Here is a 24,328-nt window from a genome sequence, read left to right as displayed (position 1 = left end):
AGACACACAAAATGTGCGTCCTTTTTGGGACCATAGGCCATCGCTGATGGCATTTCGATGGGAACTAATCCAACCCCTATTTTCTTTCTTTTTTTGTCAGTTTACGGTACAAGTTTCCTGCAGATCTAGTGGTCATTTTTACATAAAACAAAGAAGGGTTTGAATAAGTGATATCTCTCATTTTCTTAGATAATGGTAGTACTATTTAACAACAAATACAACTGATGCATTAATATGGTGCAGTGTGGTGGTGGAGAAGGGTCAGAATATTATTGATTTTTATTTCTGTATTTCTGTTTCGATGGCCATAAACCAACCAACTGTTATGTTTGTTGTTTGCTGTCCGGTTGCTACCTTGTGTGTGTGTTTTTTTTTTGCTGAATCATCTAAACCTAAACGTGGACGACATACTTAATATATAATTATTATGATGCCTTTTGTTAGCTGAGTATATTGTAATAAAAAGTATAATATTCATATATGATTGATGATAACAGAGCTACCTCACTATAGCCCAAGCATATCAATGAAATTTGAAAAAAAGGCTGATAATGAAACGTGATGATTTTACAATATAAACTCTATATGCAGCCCGTCTGGGCGTACCATGTAAGGCTTTAAGCACTGGTATTTGGAACTAGGGTAAAATGGCCTCAGGGGGCAGGATGCGGTCATGACTGTTTGTTTAAATAACGTTATCATTATTATTATTGCTGTTGTTTTATAAATTTGTTTCTCTTGCTTCTTCACCTACTAACTGCACATTAGTGATCATTAGTGATGCCATTTTCAGTCTATTTCCATCTGTGTTTGATATATATGGATTAAATTCACTATCCTCAATCTGATTAACATAAAATAATCGTAACATGCTGATAAATATGATATTTAATCTGTCTAATTATGATTTATGACATAAATAAATATTTACTTTATAAAGGTTCATTTTATTATCGAAAACAATTTATGCAAATAATATAATTTCCATACACGTGTCAACTGGTTCTTTAGGATCACAGAGTCTATTCATTGGTATCTAATAACAGAGTTCGGCTGAAGCCGGTGCTAAAGGAATAAGGTTTGTTCACCAATCTCCCTTCTTAGCTGCATAGGAAAACTTATGGAACATTGTATTCACAAATATCATTACAACTATCTCACTCAAAACAATCTCCTTACTTCTCTTCAATCAGGCTTTATCAAAAGTGGCTCTACAGTGAACCAACTGGTCTATCTTCATAACGACATCTGCAGTGCTCTTGATAACGACAAAGAAGTTCGAGCCGTGTTTTGTGACGTTTCGAAGGCCTTCGACAGCGTGTGGCATTGTGGACTTCTTCATAAGCTATCCTCTGTCGGTATTAAGGGCTTACTTCTGAACTGGCTATCCTCATACATTTCCTCGTGTAAGCAGCGAGTTGTGTACGCAAATGCATCTTTCTCTTGGTCGACCATTAACGCTGGTGTCCCGCAAGGATCTATTCTACGACCTTTGTTATTCCTAACTTACATTAACGACATTGTTTCAAACATCGGTTCTAAAATTCGTCTTTTAGCAGATGATACCATTCTTTATATCATCGTAGATGATCCAGCTTTAGCTAGTACCACTCTGAACTTGAAACCATCCACTCTTGATCCAAAGCATGGCTTGTTACATTCAACACATCAAAAAACAGAATCCATGACCTTTTCAAGAAAACTCTCCAAACCGAATAATCCCCAAAATATGCATGAACAATATACCAATCACTGAAGTGATTGGACACAAACATCTTGGTCCCACCTTCTCCTCGAATCTTGGCAACAAATTTGAATTATGAGATCTCTTAAATTTCTAATGAATCGACATAGTCTCGAACGAATGTACTTTTCATTTTTTCGTCCAATCTTGGAATATTCTGATGTTGTTTGGGACAACTGTACAGAAGCTCTAAAGAATGAAATCGAGGCCGTCCAGAACAAGGCTGCTCGTATAGTCACCGGTGCCATAAGACTCTGTAACATCCAGAAACTCTTACCCGATCTCGGTTCGGAACCTCTGACGGCACGACAAAAATAACATCGCCTTGTTTTGTTCTATAAAATGGTCAATGGCTTATCACCCGCCTACCTGTCTTCACTAATTCCTGAAAACCAGCACAATATCAATACTAAATATAACCAAAGAAACATCAGAAATATATTTTTCCAATCATATTCATAAGATCTTCCTTTCTTCCAAACACAATAGACGACTGGTATTTATTTCCTCAACATATCAAATTATCTCCTTCAATCAATGCCTTCAAATCAAATCTTAATAAAAACATACCAAAATCAAATTCATTATTTAAAGTCGGATCCAGAAAAGGCCAAATTTTTCATGCTCGGCTACGTCTGGGGTGTAGCTCCCTTAACCATGACCTCAACAGCCGAGGACTCACAAACACAGCTAGATGTGATTGTGGCGAGATAGAAACTGTCGAACATTATCTGCTACATTGTCGAAAATACTAAAATCTTCGAACCGACATATTTTCCAATATCCAATGCTCTCTAACTCTTAACAATCTACTGTATGGAGATGAACATCTATCATATCATCATAATATGTCCCTAGTCACTGACGTATACCGATTTATCATTTCATCAAATAGATTCAATGCATGAGCTGCGACCCCTCACACCTCCTCCCTCCCACCCCAAACGACGACGAGAGACAATTGCATAAACATGCTCGTTAATTCTTTCACTCCTCATTCTAAAATATATTTCGTATTATACATATATTTTTCACATCCATATTCCGATTCATACAACACGACACATACTTACACTGCCTAGTTATTATTCTTCATTTAACCTCTGTTCTTCTTATGGAGCGGAATGCATACAAGTTTTAAGTAGCTTGTTTTCCAGTCCATTCGATTAATATTTTCTTTGTTTGTTTGTACTATTTTGATTGATGTATGTTTTTATCAAACTTTGTTAACTTAAATGTACTACTCGTGTTTGTAAATATAATTGTGGAAATAAATACAGTTTAAACCAAGGTTTATTGAGCATATTATTTCCTGTCGTGAGCAGACTCAGAGCAACCGAGTCGGCGACCTTTTCACTTAATCGCGTTCTATGCTTCCAAAGGATTACTAAATTGTTAGCAGATTTGTTAATGCTTTACTTGGTATTCTTTAGTATAACAAAGTGTTAAAATATATTTGTATTTATGTTTCATTCCTATGACGCAGTACTGCGGCAGCGTGCAAGCCTAAAATAGAAATTCTGTTATGTTCAGTTTTCTCTCTGTTTTGTTACACTAAAACATGGATAGATGTAGATTATTAGGAGCGATTTTAGAAAATTTCAGTAAGAACCGTCTAAATAGAATTAAAAATAAAAATAGAATACAAATTTTGATAATAAATGATGAAAAGAATAAGGAAGAGCGTAAAAAATAGCAGTGTAATGCCTCCGCAGTGAGACATTAATATTCTACTGAAATGCTTAACATTTACATACCGTTACATAAGAAATAATATACCTGCCGTATTGAGGTCATGAACTGCCTTGGTAACGTACAAAGATTTGACGTTGCGTGACGAATGTGACAAGTGGAATATTAACGGTATAAATATTAATGCTTGTACAAAACACATTCTCGACACAGGATCTTATATCACAGAGCAAACATGTGAGTATTTACACGTTTTTGGAGAATTTTATGTTGGTTTTTAATTCACACTGGCGATGTTTAAGTTACGCATCACAAAAAAAAACAACACCTTTTGCTGAAATGTGTTGAAAAAAATCAATAATTTTACGGAGATTGTAGATCTATCTCGGCAAGTCATTGGATTAATTATGTAACTGTTGCTTTTAGAGTGAAAATACTTGGAGTATGTTTCGATAGAATAAATACTGCAGTAAGCTGCGATAGACAACAACACGAACAGAAAACTTACGTTCTAAAAAGCGAGTTACATAAGTTTCTTAAATGATTACTTACTTTTAGGCACTGAATAAATGGCAATTATAATTTCATATTTGTAGAGTTTACAGTTTCAAATATCTCTAAACATGTTTTTAAACATCGACATAATATATCATGCTTTTTAAAAAAAATTATATAACAAAGAGAATCTTTTGTATTTAAACACCGTTGAACGTGCTTATAACGAAAAGCGTGCTGTATTAATTTTGTATATGATGTTTTTTTTTCATCATTCTTCATTCTTCGATGATATTTATTGAATAGCTCTTTCAAAATTTACGTATTTAGCAGAAATCTTCTCAATACATTAAAATAGTCTTTACAATAATGAAGTTTGGCAAAGAAACCCGTTACAACCCGTCCTGTTTCCGTAAAGACAGAACGCATCGTTTTTGTTTAAAATACGTTCTGTCTTTGCATCGGGCTAATCATTTCGTTTTGTAGTTTTTCATAATGATTGCAAACAAGCGTGAGAATAGGCAAGGACTTTATCTGTAGTTCTGTTGTTCTTTACAATTTGTCGATATGTTTTGGAATAAAGATTATTTATTAGGAAAAAAATCTGGTTACTATACCGGAAGACAAAGCTTAACCAGAGCTAACAAGATAAGGGTACAAAAGCATTATTATAGTTCTGTGACCACTATAATTACTTTGGTATTACCATCAAGAATGTGGTGAGGCAGGGAAATCCACTACTTCCCGTTCGTTCTTTATTATTTTTTTTCGACATGAACATTTATTTAAAACTTTAAAAAAGGTGAAAATCTACTTATTCATAAATGTCTGTCGTGATTACCTCAGAATAATTACATTGTTATCGTTCTTAACACTGCAAACTGTCTACGCTGACTTCACACCTGTCAAAATCTTCAGCATATGCTGTATTTAGTCGGACATTTGACAAATGAGGAAGACGGATTGTCATGACTTTTTATAAATATTCATGCCCAGTTGTCTTTTTAGATATAAACATACGCAAGAAAGTACATGCGGTTCAATAAATATAGACATGTTTATTTCTTTGATCCATAACGTAACGTGCAGTTTACGATATAACTGCATGGTGCATACTATATTACATTTATATCGAAATATAAAATGAAATGTTTTCAGTGCGTTCATTCAGGAAGGGCATGGTTACGTTCAAGATGATATACTATGTCAAAATTCATTGATTTATTCATACTGATAATCTACATGTATAGTACAGTTATATGCATACAGCCACTCTATGTACACGAATAATAAGAGACCAGTTGAACACTTACTTCACAACAACAAAAAAAAAAAAAAAAAAAAAAAAAAAACGAAGAAAAAAAAAAACCATCGGTGTAGACATAAAAGGATTTAAGTGATAAAAATATTACATTCTTGTACGGGAAATTGGCTATTACTTTTTATTGCTTTATATTAAGTGATTAATCATATTCATAAATAGATTATCATTTTTATATAACATAGTATACACAGGCTCGTATTGTTTGAATAATGTCGTAACTGTCAAGTTTCCTCACACAACGTCAATTCATTAGGGAAACTACGTGTTCGTGATAAAGAAAAACAACAACAAAAAACAAACAAGACACTGTGATACTTGTTGTTGTAGGGACTGGTCTAAAGACCCACATCAAAATGACTTTGTTCGATTGTAATTATTCATAATTGGCATTTGTGAGTATTTCCTTTGTCACGATAGTTACAAATTGACAGTGACATTCATGAGGCCAAAATTTGGTGTCTTCTGTTTAACAGTTCTGTAAAGTAATGCTATTGTTTCACTGTAATGTCTGTCCAGTAATGCTATTGTTTCACTGTAATGTCTGTCCCGTAATGCTATTGTTTCACTGTAATGTCTGTCCAGTAATTCTATTGATTCACTGTAATGTCTGTCCAGTAATTCTATTTTTTCACTGCATTGTCTGTCCAGTAATGCTATTGTTTCACTGCATTGTCTGTCCAGTAATGCTATTGTTTCACTGTAATGTCTGTCCAGTAATTGTATTGTTTCACTGTAATGTCTGTCCAGTAAGCTATTGTTTCACTGTAATGTCTGTCCAGTAATGCTATTGTTTCACTGTAATGTCTGTCCAGTAATGCTATTGTTTCACTGTAATGTCTGTCCAGTTATGCTATTGTTTCACTGTAATGTCTGTCCAGTAATGCTATTGTTTCACTGTAATGTCTGTCCAGTAAGCCTTCTGAAAGCACTTAAGACAGTTAAAGAATGTTCCAAATCGCTTTACTAATTCAAACGTAATGAGCATTTCAGTTTTTAATCAAGGTAGCATTCATTTTGTGTACATGGCAACGTGAAATACAATGAGGGACTTTAATTTTTTTTAGATATTTATATGGACTATATTTCCTTAATTCTGCAATACACCATTTTCAGCCAGAGCAAACAAATTATCTTGCCCTACAGAAACTACAGAGACTGATCTACTTTGATAAATAAATCATTCTGCAGTGTGTAAATAATGTCATAAACAGTAAAGTGGTCAGCCATTTTCTTAAATTTCAAACGGTCAAATCTTTTATAAGAGACGTCCGATCTTAAGGACGTATCCTGCAGTAAAAAAAAAAAAACACCCCCAAACACCAGCTTAATCGTAAATATTCTGTTAATACATTTTTGCAGCAAATGTCTTTAAAAATTATTTCAGACTTATGAGCAGCTGGACGATAACTTTCACATAAAGTTTACGTTTCTTTTTATCATTTTCTTCTGACTGAATTAATGTAGCAGAATTCACAGTACTTAATATACGTGGGTATATTTAGTATAAATGTGTTTCTACTGTGTAAGGTATTTATAAGGTAAAGCTATGCTATAAATGTATTATCAGATTATTTTCCTAAAGCTGGTGCTTGGGAAAAAAGTAGGTGGCTGTAGATGTTTGATTGAAAAACAACAACAACAACGTTGTTTTCCTCTCGTTTAAATCGACCTTTATACTTAAGAAATAATTTATAGCAAAAGAGTGCTTTAACACTATTTATGCACGATGGGTGGTTATACGTCGGGCGTAATAATTTCACGAGGGCGCAGCCCGAGTGAAATTATTTGTACGACGTATTACCACCCGAGTGTATAAATAGTGTTAAAACACGGTTGTGCTATAAATTATTTCGATTCTAATATGTCCTTAATCTAAAACAGTAGATAAAATATAGAAGCGCTCTTTCTTTGTCGCAACAAAATCTTTGACGTCACCGCACGTTAACGTGACGTCGTTATCGTAAGAGTGTTTAACAGAGACAAGCATATTAGAATAAATTTTAAAACGTCCCATTTTGTAGCCTATTTATTAAGTAATATAATATATTATATACCCTTCTCAAATGCGTTCATTTGATTGGTCAAAATGAGTGCCCGCGCGGATCCGCAAAAAGCGATATTGACTTGCAAAAGTGAAAATGACTCTTGTGATATCACTTTTTCTTATATGTATGAAATATGGGCCAGTCAAATGAATGCCTTTGAGAAGATATAATATAACAATTATAGACTTATGTTTCGGTTAATATGTGTTTTTACGGACCTGTAAAAATGATATTGATCTCGGACTGCCTCCTCGGTCAATATCATTTTTACAGGTCCGTAAAAACACATATTGACCTCAACATAAGTCAAGAACTGTATAACATCGGTTGTCAACATCGTTTAAAACACTAGATTTTTGTATTTCTTGGTTATAGAATAATAAGTAAAGGTAACGCATACATGTATACTCGTTAACTATATTAGCCTAGCTGTCTAGCCTACGTATGAAGTAACAACCTTTTGTTAGCTGTCAGAAATGACGAGTGTTATTATTTTAATGATAACTATTTTGTATATTATTCTTGAGGTATTGTGTTAGATAGCTGACATTTAAACACGTTTCAATTGAACGACGGCACTGACAGCCTTCCTTATGAACGATTGCATCCGGTAGAGCATCATGCTAAAACCAGATATGTGTCTGTCTCATTAAAATTACACATTCCTACACTGTTATATGCAGATTTATGGTTTATAATTCGATCAGTTATTTAAGTTTTATTCTAATTTTTCAAACAATCATGTGATAAAAGACATTACCAAAATTGCCCCTTTCACTTAAATAGTTAATTTTTCCACATTAACTTTAAACATAGAAAATCTTCACCAAATAGATATAATTTAACTAAATATATGAATGAACTGCGTATGTACAGCTACATTCACATATAACAGTCATATGGGGAAAAAGACTTCCAGGTTTTAGCGATAGTACACATTTATACTGTTTATAGCTATACATATATTGGGTGTGTACAATTTTTAAACCTAACACACGGTACTGTTTATGCACACAAACGTGTTTATTTGATGTTTAGATAAATATTATCAAGTAAGTATTCGTTTTTTTTTTTCAAATGTGGGAATGGGTCTAATACATCTTTAATACTTTAGAGTTTACGTTTCAACCTCTTCACAATGAAGAGCATTATTAAGAAACTTTCCTAGCTAGAGATGCAGAAAATGTAAGGAAAAAACACTGCATAAAAATACAGTTCATCATCATATACTTGCTGTATAGAATACCTTATCAGTTAAAATGAATATATTAGCCTAAAATATACACAAGCATCAATCAATATTAGACATGATACGTAATATAAATTAAGTTTTTTTCTTTACCTTTAAACGAGAAATTCATGGGATAATCGAAGACACGTCGATTTACTTAAGAAATATTGTATAGAAAACTGTGTTTTAACGTTATTAATACACGGAAAGTGGTTATACGTCCGCGGAATACCTTCACGTGGGCGTAGCCCGTGTAAATTGTTCTGGCGACATATAACCGATTTTGAGTGTATTAATTTAGGTAAAACATGATTTTGCTATACATTATTTCGATTCTAATATGCCCTTAATCTAAAACAGTAGAAAAAAAATATAGTAGCACTCTTTCTTGGTCGCAACAAAAACATTGACGTCATCGCACGTTAACGTGACGTCATTTTAAGCGTAAGCGTGTTTTAACAGAAAAAAACAATATTAGAATAAAGTTCAACTAGACATTTTTTTATGAACATCAACAGACCATGGCAAGAAAGAAGAAAGAGCTATATGCAAATGGAAACAAATAAATACAAATAAAACATGTTTAGGTCTATTCTGCTACTAAAGAATTCTGCCTTAGCATCCGGACAAAAACTGCAAGAATGGGTCACACTTCCGGATAGTTCAAACTTATAAAGTCGACATGCTTCATTTGTTTTATAAATAAAATACAAGTTGTAAAATTAATTCCCCACAACTGTGGCTGACGAACAACATTTGTATTTACAACTTACCTGTTAAGTACATGTTTTAACGTACTGTCCAGTACTGTTTCGTACTACTAGACCTAAATATTGATAAAAGTTTCACATAAAAATGGCCATTTGTAAAGAAATGTGAAAACACACCTATCACAGCTGCTGAAAATGATGTTAAATTTAGCACTGCGACATTATTGCAAATGCATCAAAACGAAGATAATTAACATTTATTTTGCTGTTTTTAGCTCACCTGAGCAATGCTCACGTGAGTTTTTGTGATCTCTCGATGTCCGGCGTCTGTCTGTCGTCTGTCGTCTGTCTGTCGTCTGTCAACATTTAGTTTGTGTATGCGATAGAGGCTGTACGTATTTTTCAACTGATCTTCATGAAATTTTGTCAGAATGATTACCTTGATGAAATTTAGGCCAAGTTTGAAAATGGGTCATCTGGGGTCAAAAACTAGGTCACTAGGTCAAATCAAAGAAACAATCTTGTGTATGCAGTAGGGGGCTGCATTTTACACCGGATCTTCATAAAATTTGATCAGAATATCTGTTTGGATGAAATCAAGGTTGAGTTTGAATATGGGTTTGTGTATACGATAGAGGCTGTATTTTTCAAGTGGTCTTCATGATTTTTGGTCAGAATGATTACCTTGATGAAATCTAGACCGAGTTTGAAAATGTGTTATCTGGGTTCAAAAACTAGGTTACTAGGTCAAATCAAAGAAAAACCTTGTGTATGCAATATAGGCTGTATTTTTCAATTAATCTTCATGAATTTTGGTCAGAATGATTACCTTGATGAAATTTAGACCAAGTTTGTAAATGGGTCATCTGGGATTAAAAACTAGGTCACTAAGTCAAATCAAAGAAAAACCTTGTGTATGCGTTAGAGGCTGTGTCTTTTAAGTGATCTTCATGAATTTTGGTCAGAATAATAACCTTAATGAGATCTAGGCCAAGTTTGAAAATGGGTCCTCTTGGGACCAAAACTAGGTCACTAGGTCAAATCAAAGAAAAACATTGTGTATGCGATATAGGCTGTATTTTTCAACTGATCTTCATGATTTTTGGTCAGAATTATAACCTTGATCAAATCTAGGTCGAGTTTGAAAATGGATTATCTGGAATAAAAAACTAGGTCACTAGATCAAATCAAAGAAAACCCTTGTGTATGTGATAGAGGCTGTATTTTTCAATTGATCTTCATGAACTTTGGTCAGAATGATTACCTTGATGAAATCTAGGCCAAATTCCAAAATAGTTCATCTTGGGTCAAAAACTAGGTCACTAGGTCAAATCAAAGAAAAACCTTGTATATGCGATAGAGGCTGTATTTTTCAACTGATCTTCATGAAATTTTGTCAGAATGATTACCTTGATGAAATCTAGGCGATTTCGAAAATGGGTTATCTGTAGTCAAAAACTAGGTCACTAAGTCAAATCAAGGAAAAAGCTTGTGTATGAGATAGAAGCTGTATTTTTCAACTGATATTCATGAATTTTGGTCAGAATGATTGCCTTGATGAAATTTAGGTCAGGTTCGAATATGGGTCATCTTGGGTAAAAAACTAGGTCACTAGGTCAAATAAAAGAAACAACCTTGTGTATGCAGTAGGGGGCTGCATTTTACACCGGATCTTCATGAAATTTGATCAGAATATCTGTTTGGATGAAATCAAGGTTGAGTTTGAATATGGGTCATCTAGGGTCAAAAACTAGGTCACCCTGTCAAATTAAAGAAAAACCTTGTGTAGGCAATAGGGGCTGCATTTTACACTGGATATTCATAAAATTTAGTCAGAAAGATTGCCTTGATGAAATCTGGGCCAAGTTCAAATATGGGTCATCTGGGAAACATGTTTACACTGTTATGATGTGTTTCTCAGGTGAGCGACCTAGGGCCATCTTGGCCCTCTTGTTTTTTTAAAGGCGTTGCATATTGTCCGAAAGTGTGATGATTTAATGTTGTTCGTTTCCTGAATTAACAATGATATACATGCTTTATATGCGGCTTAATTTTCATGTAAAACAACTCGTTCTTTCTATCAAAACATGTAAAATTTCCGTCTAAGCGTTAATCGTACACATAACAGTGCAAACTAAGGACAATTTCTCATATAAATTGTCTTGACCACAGATAAATCAGTTTGCTTCAAAAATCTTTTATTATTGAAGACTTAAAACGAAGACTATTTTGGATCTTGGCCATTCTAGTTATTAAATAATGATTATATAGGGGTTCATATCATTTTTGTGATGATAGGTATAAATCACATTGAGACTCCTTCCAAATGCATGGATCACACTAAGCACGTGTTCGGGTCGATTCAGTTTTGATCGTCACCATCAGAAAAATAAGGTTAAGATACAATTTTGGTCTTTCGCAAATTTTAGTATCCGAATTTGCAAAATTTGTTTTCGAACAACTCCATCTTGTTCATGTTTTTTTTCTGTCTCTTTTTGTGAATGACGTCAAATACTAGTAGCGCGTGTAATCTCGCGGGGAAAGTGTCACCAGTGTTGTTTATACGAATTTATCTTGTCTTTCTGAATATAAATAAAATCAAATATATGATATAAATAGATCTGGATTAATATCGCAGTGACACCCTTCAGTTTAAATCTCGACTATGATATATATGATAAAATATTGTTTTTATCTCGTAAGTAGGCCTATTATTATATTATTTGTGCACACTCTAAATTCAAATTCTTTATCTGTACAAGTTAAACTCAAGGAAAAAAAGTTAGACTATTTCTACTAATCACTAAACAAAATATGCCTAAGATGCGGTAAAAACAATACTGGTAAACGTTACAAAAACAGTTATGAGAAAAAGTACTAAGTTCACAATAAAGTTTATACGTCCTATGTTATCATTATAATTATTTTAAGAAGATACCATCTTTAATCAAATAAGAAGTGATTAGATAAGCAGATTTTTCCCAACTTGGGTAAAAACCAAAATGTGAATAAAGACACTACATAATTTGAGCCGGGCCATGGGAAAACCAACATAGTGGCTTTGCGACCAGCATGGATCCAGACCAGCCTGCGCATCCGCGCAGTCTGGTCAGGATCCATGCTGTTTGCTAACGGTTTCTCTAATTGCAGTAGGCTTTAAAAGCGAACAGCATGGATCCTGACCAGACTGCGCGGATGCGCAGGCTGGTCTGGATCCATGCTGGTCGCAAACCCACTATGTTGGTTTTCTCATGGCATGGCTCATATAAGTCTTAAAGTACGCTTGGTGATATTAAAATTGTTTACGATATCCTGTACAAAGTATTGTTCCAAACTTTGTGAATATTGCAACAGAGTTTTGCTATGGTTCACATCATATCTAGGTGGGTAAATATGAACTCGAATTTATCAATATCACTAACTACTCCAGTTACTGATTATAATGTTAGCTTTTTCAAACAATAACCTCCTGTTTTCTAAATATGTAGGAAATTCTACTAGTAGAAATAACTCAGATGTATGGCTTTTGAACATAATGGGCATGTTTTATCACATTCAGGGAGATTTTCAGAATGCTCAGTTTCAAACTTTATTGGTGCTACTCCGCATCTAAATGTAGCAAGAGTTGATCTATGCGAACACTTTGTCTACAGTATTGTTCAACTTAATAACAATCATACGTCCATTGCCATTAATACCTGTAACCCTTTGAAGATCATTGTTACACTGTTCTTTGTGCATGTTCATAAGAACATTTGAAACATCTATTACTAACTGTCTGGGGTGTGTGTGTATGTATGTGTGTGTGTGTGTGTGTGTGTGGTGGGGTGGGTGGGGTGGGGGGGGGGGGGCGGGGTAGCAGTCGGTACAAATGTAAACTAAAAATATTAACCAAGAACCAATATTAAGGCCTTTATTTATTAATGGTATTTTTTTTTTAATTTAGAGTTGTCTACAACTCCATCCCGTCCAATAAATTTGCATTTAATGATTTAATGCATTGTTTAAACATGAAACGACGGGTAAAAGCGCTTGTTACGATGCACTGTAATGCGAAATCTTCTAACAAAACATGATTTAAATGCAGCTCATTGTGAAACCGCCTAACGCAACATGAGGACGTATAATGTAAAATAAAATGATTTATTGCAACTTTGTATTTCTGAATGAAAAGATTGTTGTTTAAGGAGCTCAGTATCATCTTATCTCTTACCACACAATTCACGGACAGTCATGTTTCCAACGTTTCAAACAGATATTTTAACTAGGGGTCTGTGGTAGAACAAATATGCTGATGCATTTATTCTTAAACTCCGTTTCAATCTAACCTGACCAAATATCCGAGAAACAAAATTAAGTAAAATCCATCATAGTAGTAATGACAATCGACATCTTCCGTTCGATTACACATTCCCCATTTATCCAATTTCGGCACTCTTCGGTTATGAAAAAGCCCAAATGATGCCGAAATAGCAAACGAGAATACGCAATTGCACGGAAATTGCCGATTGTCATTACGGAAAGGTTTGAGACAGACGGCTTCTTTTTTCACACTCCTTGCTTGGCGCTCAGCATTAAGAGGATAGTGCTAGGACTCTTTAGCCCGGTGCCAGTATAATGTGATTGTTTGGGGTATCATGTCACGTGTCTACGGCGTGATATCTAGTGAGGCAGCACTATAAAGTTGGGCATTGTGCTCACTGCTACAAGTAGACGCCGTTATTTATATGACTAAAAAATTGTAGAAAGAGAAGTTAAACCCGAAAACACACACTTTTTCGTTCATAAAACACGAGATTGTTTATTTTAGACAGCTGTAGTAAATCAGTTATTCCTTTTATTTTCAGTTTGTTTATGGTAACGTTGACAAGACCTAACAAGGTTTTTGTTTTGTCATATAAATGCTTGAAATAGTGTATAATTTATGAAACCGCTGAACACTTCAGTAAATTGTCTTAAAAGTCAAAGGACAATTTTTCTATTAGTTATTACAAATAAGCATTTGATTTTGAATATATTTTCAATATAACGTATAACATACGAAGCGAGTCTACGTCAACAATTGTTATTATGTCCAACGTAGTGATTCTTAATAGAGTTTTGGGTGTATCTCTAACTAAGATTACACAACAACTAAGAAGGTATGGGCGTGGTAGACTTTTTCTTGCTGTTTCGATAATTTTATCTCACAATTTGATGCAATCTACTGTAACACTGTAGAGATAGTACCTAAAAATTCAATTTGCATCTGATATTACTTTCTGTTGAAAAATTAATACTGGAGTACCTCAATTATATAATGGTTTAACTTTCATACTTCATTTTTCATGCTGAAAGGCAATATTTAATCCGAAAAATTTGGTCCTACTTGGAAAAGTGAAGCCAGTGACAGATAACTCTTCTAGGACTATTTAGTTATATGAACAAAGTATGCATAGATTCGGATGTGTTTCCTAAAGCTATAGTTTATTTCAAGATCTATGAATAATCATTCAAACAAAAAAGTTGAGCACTATCATTCATTTTCAAACGAACTCATTTAAAGACATTCTTTTTATTTATTACTGCCGATAATTTACAGGTATGGTATGATCATAAGAAAATAAAACATTATTCATCAGGAAAAAATATAAATAGACTGTATGAATTTTACGACATCGAATCCCTCAACAATTTACAAAATTTGTTTGCCAAGAATAATCAAGACCTCAAAATGTATGAGTTAAAAACAGAGCGATATAAAAATGTATATTCTATCTCATGGTCACACCAAAACCATACCAAAAACTGTGCCGAAAGAAGTTATTTCACTTTTTATGACACGCACCTTATTGACCGAGGCGTGCGGAATTGCATTTGCCTTGCGGAAGCTACCGTTACAGAAACTTCGGTTAATATAATGCAGACGTTCTTTAGTATAAATAAAATTGTAGTGTTAGTTAATAAGAAATGACAATCACCTTTCTTTAGCTAATCAACCAAAAACAACTAAGCCGATGTCGCTGTCAAAAATCCCCGTATTTACTGCACGGTGCTATGTTAAATTATTGCAAGTGCGAGATAAGCGGTATGGGCTTCAGTTTTGCACACGATTTGTTGTTGTTGTCGTTGAATACATAGCCTTAGGTACCATCTCGTTACACTGACGTCATATAACAAACATTATTGAGTTCATACAAACGTTTACGATAGATCTTGAACTTTGACATGCTCAAGACGTAAATACTGAAACATTACTATTCTAGCAATGTGAGATAAGTTATCTCGATACTTTATGTGGATTAGTTTGGCTCGTACATGAGAAAAAGGTAATACAACGTCACGTTTCAACGTTAATACTGTTCTTTATTGTAATTATGATAAAATGCATTACTTACCAAGCACTAAATGGGGAAAAACTGAACGTTGTCTTAGCAAACAGTGTGTGGATTTGCTGGCAGCGTCAACTTACTGTTAATTTATTTACTGTTTTTAACATTATTTTCGGCGTAAACATATTTTAATACATTTAGCTACATCATCGGTGTTTACTTAAGATAATTATTGCTTTGGCCTTTAGAAAATATATATACCAGTTTATTTTCTAAACCCTGTACAATCTGGTTGCATCCCAGGTGGAAACAGGAAACTCCAGGTGCTCCCTACGAAGACTACATACTAAATACAGTGCACTGGATCATCATCTCTTCTACCATTATGTCAATACGGATAGACTCGAACAAACTTGCACAATTTTGAAAGCAGATTTTTAATGACTTTCGACGTCGATACAGACTAAAGACTTGGATACTGTTTGGTTTAGTGACCCAGGCCAGGATAACGTGACAATAATTACTGATGTACAACCTTACATGATCTTTACGTAACCCTGCGACAGCATCATGTCTTCTTTCTTTTTTTTCTCCATTTCTATCTTGGACTTATTCTGTCTTTCTGCAATTCCACTCACACCTCTATGTAACTACTCTTGCTTTTTATTCTACCATTTCTTCTACCTTCCTGTTTAGCTTTGATCAATCAAAGTATGACTTCTATATTAATACGAACCTTAGCTAAAATATTATCGATATTAAAAGTTGTCCCCAAGTGGAAAAAAAGAAGAAAAGAAAGAGAAAAAACGCCTTATATTAGGAATGCTTTTTAAATGCTGTCTTGGTATTTATAGTATAAACTTATACATAAACAAGTGATAATTTCGGTTGCAAATACAGGGACTTTTAAAGGAAAGTAGAGCGTGTTTTTAATGTTACCTAAATAATCAAAGTATTTTTCAAAGCTGAGATATTTTTCGCATTCGTCTAAACGTGTTATAGCTGAAGCGTTAAGCGGGCAATTTTATGCTCACAGCGATATTTACATATATGCAATTTATCAAATTCTTATTATACAATGTCATTAAGGTCAAAAGATAACGCATATTCTAAAAAAAATATTGTCTTGTTAGTTTTGGTATGATAGTGTTATAAAAGTTGAACACAGTCTAGGGTAGAGACCTCTAAAAGATAAATGCACAGTGTCTTAAACACCTATCAAATATAGAATCTGAAAGGCACTGTAGCATGAAAAACTATCAATGTTACATTTAGTTACATGACTCCTTATATCAATTGCCGGTCAATACATTTTTGTCGAGCCCGCATGCGGAATCGAATACAAAGTCGTCCAAATGGCTGTTCGGTGTATGTGCGTGCATCCGTGAGTCCGCCCGGATTTGTTTGTTCGGACCACAAATTTGACATGCTTGGAGCAATCTCGTTTATATTTGGCATGAATGTTGACCCCAGTGAGACGGAGTGTCATGCGCAAATACCAGGTTCCTGTCCCAAAAGTCAAAGTCACAGTTAGGGGTCAAAGGTCATTTTAGAGCTTGTTCAGGCCATGACTTTGATAACTATGGAGCAATCTTTTTTTTATCTATGAGACAGAGTGTCGTGCGCAAACCTCGGGTCCCTATCTCAAAGATCAAGGTCACACTAGGGTGTCAAAGTAATTTTTGTTAGTCCTTTTGACAGCTGACGGGCTCGACATGTTGCCCGTGGGCATCTAGTTCGTTTGTGCTATTGATCGATCTATAGTTCAACACAAAATTTTGCTGGATCGAAGAAATAATGAAAACTACCTAGTGTCATGTTATAAAACTCTTACTTAATGTCTGGCGGCCAAAAGTAAAGCCATTGACCAAAGGTCCTTAAGACCTCAAGCCATATTTTTACTATTGACCAGCATGCCATAATAACAGGTGGGCCGGTGGTCTAGTGGTAACACGCTTGACTGTCAATCCAGAGGTCCGGGATTTGAGTCCCGGTCCAGGCACTGGAAATTTCTGAGATGCTCTTGAGTGTCTACCACGTAACTAGAGGCCTGTACTGGTTCTTCCCATGAAAAACGGCTTCGCATGTATCGGTGCTTTACACCGGGCACGTTAAAGAACCAGACTGTCTAGACAGGCCTGTATCTAAAAAGGATTTCTCTCTATCTGTTCAGGGGGGCTTTAACTCACTCCGTCCCTCTGGTCAGATCGCTCTGTGTCTGTACTAGTAGAGGATAAATTTCGCGCCCTGTGTGGCTGCGTTTGCTATATTTAAGCGCCTTTGAACGTGTTTATCATGAAAAGGGCGCTATATAAATCTGGTACAATAAAATAATTCAATAACTGTATACTCTATTTAGTTAATAATAATAAAGTCAAATATCAAATATATGCAAACGTATCTATGCATTAACACTTTAAAGTAACTTTATTAGCTGACAAGAAAACAATATTAAAATCCAGACTCATTCACCCTGCCTGTTTATGACCTCATACAATGTAAAGCGTCTTTGAACATTTTTTTATCATGAAAAGATCGCTATTTAATAATCTGGTATAGACTGATAATAATAATAATAATAATAATAATAATAATAATGATAATAATATCAAAATAGGTCAGATAAGCAAAATTATATTTAATGTATATTCATTTGAATATCAAACTGATCTTTTATTCATTTGAAAACGACACCATTGTTTGACACTGCATTTGATTGACATCTTAATGAATAGAGGTCTCAGTGAACGGTCACATCATGATTTTGTACCTCGTTAAACTAATAAATTACTTTATAGCCGGCGTTCCACTGGCGTTTTTGGTGTTTTATCGTCCTTTTTGGTGTTTCATTGTTCTATCTGTGTCTACAGGTCAGTTTATAGCACGTTGCAGTTTTAAAGACCACTGCGTATGAGGTCAAAAATCATGTTTAGACAAAGAATATTTCGCTGTTATGCAAAAGGAAACGGGATTTAAAGCTCTAGAAATAAATAACTTATGATTATGTGACTCTTTAAATAAACCGCAATTCCATTTAAAAAAAAAATAACATAAGGTATCTGATAAGGTCACAAGTAACAAAGTATATTAGTTATAAATTCTTGAAAAATTTTAAAACATCCAGAACTTTTATGTACCAAAATTTACATTTGTTTACATTCAGAAATTTTATGTCTTCATGTATAAAGCATTCACTGTTTCGGCTGATTTCTTTCATCAGTTAAAGTCGGTGCGTATTTATCGGATTTGATAATTGATTTTTTATTAAGAGGACCACTTATGATAAAACTAAAACCCTAACATAATATTTCATCATATATCATTTCAGGAAGGTGCACCTATGTTTACTATTACTGGCAGCACTGGCATATGGTCAACCACCACCACCACCACCACCACCGTCGGCCGGTCCTCCCCCTCAGCCGCCAACACCATCTTTAGATCCAGGAACACCGCAAGGATCGCAGGGAGGAGCACCAGGAGGAGCACCAACAGGACCACCAACAGGACCACCAACAGGAGCACCAGGTATGCCAAGTCAAAACCCTTGGCATGAACTGTTGCATAGGATGATGGACCTGATGAAGTCTGCTGCAAGTATGGGTCCTACATCCGGTCCTGATCCATCACATGGACATGGTCCAGGTCCTGACCCGGGTCCTGGAGCAAACCAAATAGCTGATAAACCAACTCAAGGTCCACAACAAGGGCAAAGTCAGGGACAACAACAAGGACAACAAGGTCAATATCAAAACCAAGGTCAACAACAAGGTCAAAATAATTACGCAAATCAAGGTCAAGGTCAAGGCCAGTACGACAACCAAGGGCAACAAACAGGACAATATCAGAACCAAGGTCAAGGAAAAGGCCAAGATCCTTATGCTCAGCAAGCAACACAAGGTCAGTACCAAGGTCAGCAGCAAGGTCAGGGTCAAAACGCAAATCAAGCACAACAAAATCAGTATCAGAACCAAGGTCAACCACAAGGACAAAACCAATACGGTAACCAAGGTCAACAAGGTGGGCAGTATCAGAACCAAGGTCAAGGTCAAAGCCAGTACAGCACCCAAGGACAACAAACAGGACAATTTGCGACCCAAGGTCCAAATCAAAGGCAAGATCAGTATACCAACCAAGGACCGCAACAGGGTCAATATCAAGATCAACAAGGACAATGGGGTCAATATCAAGGCCAGAATAACCAAGGCCAAGGACCATATGCACCACCACCACGAAAGACAACACCTAAACCAACAACAACAACGACAAAACCACCACCAGTTGTACAAGATTGTTTCTGGGAAGGGCGTTATTACCGACCTGGTAGTGATATCGTCCGCGGACAACATGACAGGTGGTGTTACGTGACCTACTGTGACTCTCAAGGTAATATTCAGTTTTGGGATGATTACAACTGCCCACCTAATTCAATGAAACCCACGAGCGGACATAGTGCTGGTCGTCCAGGCGGTGGACCCCCAACTCCGGCTCCTCCCCAGGCTCCTGCCCCCGGTTGCAACCATAACAATATGTTTTATGAGCCCGGACAGGAGATAACAAGCCATCAAGTTGGTGAAAGATGTTACGGCACCTACTGCAGTCACGAGTCTCAAGTAATTCAATGGGAAGACTGGTGTGTAGCTCCGACAAGTCCTAAACCTCCAGCACCTAAGCCTAAGCCAGTGCACCCGCCAGTTTTAGGGAATAATAAACCTAACCAAGGTAAGGCGGGAGGTCGAGGAGGTCAAGGCGGTCGAGGGCGTCAAGGAAGCGGCGGCGGCCGCAAACCAGCTCCTAATTCAGCCCCTGGGCCGGTAGCACCAAAGTCGGCTCGAGCTCCAGCACCAGCCCCAGCTCCAAAGGCTCCAGCACCTCAAGTAAATCGCCGCCATAAGCCAACACAAGGATGCTATCACAATAATCTATATTATCAGCAAAATGAAGACGTTATAGTTGGGAATATTGGTGATATGTGTTATGGGTATTACTGCGAAGGAGATAATGTTTTTGTACACTGGGAAGATCGCTGTGCAAATCAACCAGCCCCATCCCCAGCACCGCAATACCCGCAAACACAACCTGCGAATACGGGTTTCGGTAGCTGGTTTTGAGATTTAGTGGGTTGTGTCATACTTGTGAGACGAAGAACGTTTTAAGAAGAAAGATTAAAGAAAATAAAACCAAACAATTAGCTTTAATAAACACTTTTCATTTTTATGAAAGCCTGTTGTATTGTTATGGCAAAATGAGTGTAACACAAAAAACATTTCGGGATTTTCAACAAAAGAATATTGTTTAGAAAGATATAAAGACAAGAAAGTAAAAACGTTTAAAGCTCGTGTGGTATAAAGACACCGATTGAATTATTCTGGTTTTACATTTTTGGAAGTTGTTGTGACTGTTCCTCCCTACTGTAAAAAGGATTTGCAAATGTCTTCAAAATGCACAATTCAATAGCTCTGATATAAATTCTTCTATCTATATTAAATTGTGTAATGTTTCCTATATTTTTGGTATATATTTATATATAAATGTCATTATAAGACAAGAATATAAAAAGACAATTCCGAACGCATAAATTAATGTTTTAAAACGCACTGTAGATATATAGCATAACTATGAATTGCATAACTATAAATAGCATAACTATACAGACTGGCTTTTGATGATGTGACTGGTTTACAGCTGGGTAAAAAAACAACGGGTCTTGTATCGCACTTGTAGTAAATATATACAATGTGGGGAATCACATGATCAAAATAATCTCTAAACTAAATTTATATTTTGAAGAACATGAATAAATTTCAAACCATGGTAAGATATGAAATCCAAACATAGCCTAACATATGACTAGTGAATTGTTTTTAAATTATTAGATAGCTGACAATAATGATAGATATCCTGTAATTACAAACACTAAGGAAAATAAGAAGTCTCAGTTTCTTGAGGTGTTCAAGATAATCAGAAAATAATTGTGATTGAAATCTATGTATTTTTAGGAAACATCTATGTTGTCATATGATAGGCTATAGTTTAGATTAACAACAAAAGTTGCTTCAATATTATCCCATATTATTCATAAAATTATTTTGGTTTAAAGATTATTTTGATCATATGATTCCCGCAGTGATATAAAGACATTAAATACTTGTGAATATTTATTTTCATGTTTTTACTGTAAAAGTGTTAGTTTTGGCCACAATTTTACAGTTCAAGTACAATAAAAAGTAAAATTTTCGGATTTAATCTACGGAGATTCTAAGGTGGTATTCGATACTTTTAATTCAACGGTTACATTCTTTTATATACATGTATTATGTAAACAGAAAACGAAAAGCATTTCTAAAAACAAACAACAAACAATTATCTTACGTTTTGTATTTTTAACTAAAATGCCATAATAAGTTATGGGCGAAACGGGATAAATTTTGATGAAGATTTGTTACCAAACCCGTTATTTTCAGGATCCATATTAAGCTTTAACTATTAACTCGAACATATGAAGCTTTAAGACTGTGTAGTAGTATTAAGAGTAAAATAAGAGATTGCGCTCTGACAAATTAACTTTGTAAATAATGTGAAAACTACCATTTTATAGGGTCAAAAATTTACTCTTAAGACTATTACTATTACAAAAGAAAATTTGAAACACGTAAGAAAATACATATTACTATTTATTAAAAGTTTCTATTTTAGAGGGAGCTTCAAAAACATTTGTTTAGATTTCAATGACAATGTCAAATCAGCAAAATTTAGGTGAAAGAGTGCAGAGAACTTGTAATATCTGTTGTATTATATATTTCATTTGTATATTTATAAAGAGACCTAACTATTTTCGTGTGTGTTTTGAATGTATTCACATCTGAATAATTAAACCATTTGTCATTACAAACACACTAGACTTTGTCTTGCCTGTCAGAGTAATGGGTTTCCTGACATACGACAATTATCGTCTGCACGAATCATGTAAGAATTCGACATATTTATTTCCCGTTCGTGCAACGACCTGGGTATTTTCCATCCGGTTGTCTAATATATTAATAGTATGTTGAATACATGGAAAACATATGTTGTGAAATATGCGTTACTACACTTTTATCGATCTAATAAGATATTTCAGCCTTCTATACATGCTTCTGTAGTTCATGACAACAATGTGCAACAGTAAGACTTCACAATTTATATATGTGTGTATTAAAGATAAAGGTGTATTAAAGATATGTAAGGGTTATAACATCAATAAAAATTGATCCTTCATTTATGGATATTTATGCGAAAAATGTAGCTACATGTATATCATATAGCAATTTTAACACATTTGATTTCAGGAAATCAAGAAATTCAAAGATTTCTTTTACTTTCTTGATAAAAGTTAAAGCGATTTATAAGCAAAGCTTAGGTGACCTTTTTGAATTTGATGAGCAAATGTTATAAATTAAATTTTGCTTAGGGGATATATTTAACGATTGTTTAAGATGGCTTTCTTATTTCAAAAATGATTTTTGATACAGTATTGGACTGTTCTACATTCAATAAAATAAAATACTGTAATGTTAATACACTGAACGCATTCAGTATGATATTAACTTGAATTATATCATATTAACTGGAGTGACACGGCTTTTAGCCATATTTTCCGGTTACAAAAAATTTAGCGTGGCTAACTACCTTAAGTAGGTTTGGACGCATTTATTTTTCGTATCACTGAGGTCTCTCATTTCTAAATGAAAAACTCATGTAATAAAAAGGAAATGCTAAATAATTTCTTACATAGATTTCAAAGAAGTTTTCCGATTTCACGAATCGTGAGTGTCATTTGCGAAATAAAGTTAATGTCTCTTTATATCATTTTGCTGATTAATTGTGACTTTTGTTATTTCAAACTGCTAAGTCTGCATAATTTAATTTTATTAATACTTTATTGCACCATATTATTACATTATTACGAGTCAGGAAAATAAAACAGGGGGTCACAAAAACAAAGCAAAAACCGAAACGACACAAAACAATAAATTAAACAAGAAAAGAAAAAAGAAACAGAAAATAAGAAAATACCCCCTCCCCAAATGAAAAAAAGAACACCCCCCCGCCCCCCAAAAAAAACCCAAAGCCTGAATAAAATTTAAAAAAATAGTATATACGTTAGCGACAACGCTCTTTCTGTTACAAATACCTGTTACTAATTATAATGTTTAAAGAGGCTGACCTCAAGGTGAACATAAAAATTAAGAACAAAACAAAATATTAAATATAAAAATCATCAAACAAAATTATCTAAGTTATCATATTTCTACGACTGACATATTGTTACATATTTTGAAGACGATACTATTTATTATGAATAAATATTGCCTAGAACTCAACTTACGGAATCATGTTGTTTCTTTTTTTTTTAAGATACTGCCTTTATTTCGAAAAAAAAAAAAAACCAAAAAAAAAAAAAAAAAAAAAAAAAAAAAAAAAAAAAAAAAAAAACCTGAAAAACAAATCTGATAACACGTAACTAACCACTTACTACGGAAGTAAGAATGTCAAATTTTCCCCAACTAATTTGACATAAAAATTATATCTTATGCAGAGGAAGTAACAAATATGAAGAGAAACAAGAAGATACACGGCCGCATTAGTCAATGTACACTTTAAGCTACGAAACGTGCATACACTCTGGATTTTCACATACTATCGGGTATTTTGTCTAACAGTACAGCTCAAAGCACCTGCACACCCCTTAAAACAATATTATCTATTCCATTAGGAAACCTGTGGAATTTTTCAT

At 34.5% G+C, this 24,328-nt stretch overlaps 1 protein-coding gene across 2 annotated transcripts in view; it reads left to right on the top strand.

Moving 5' to 3' along the window:
* The window catches only part of LOC123556967 (uncharacterized), a 30,734-nt gene extending 8,288 nt beyond the window's left edge, over nucleotides 1–22,446 (top strand). The window contains exons 1-2 of one of the 2 annotated variants that reach the window (XM_045348099.2): nucleotides 3,518–3,673; nucleotides 18,881–22,446. In XM_045348099.2, the coding sequence (XP_045204034.2) occupies nucleotides 3,672–3,673; nucleotides 18,881–20,663 (1,785 nt within the window). In that variant the 5' untranslated portion in view covers nucleotides 3,518–3,671 and the 3' untranslated portion in view covers nucleotides 20,664–22,446. Of the gene's footprint in view, nucleotides 1–3,517; nucleotides 3,674–18,880 lie in introns of those variants that run through there. The other variant, XM_045348100.2, reaches the window with a different exon arrangement.
* Nucleotides 22,447–24,328: the final 1,882 nt, after the last annotated feature.

Source organism: Mercenaria mercenaria, chromosome 5 (assembly GCF_021730395.1).
Source record: "Mercenaria mercenaria strain notata chromosome 5, MADL_Memer_1, whole genome shotgun sequence".
Taxonomy (NCBI): Eukaryota; Metazoa; Mollusca; class Bivalvia; order Venerida; family Veneridae; genus Mercenaria; species Mercenaria mercenaria.
This window is presented reverse-complemented; position numbering and strand designations above follow the sequence as displayed.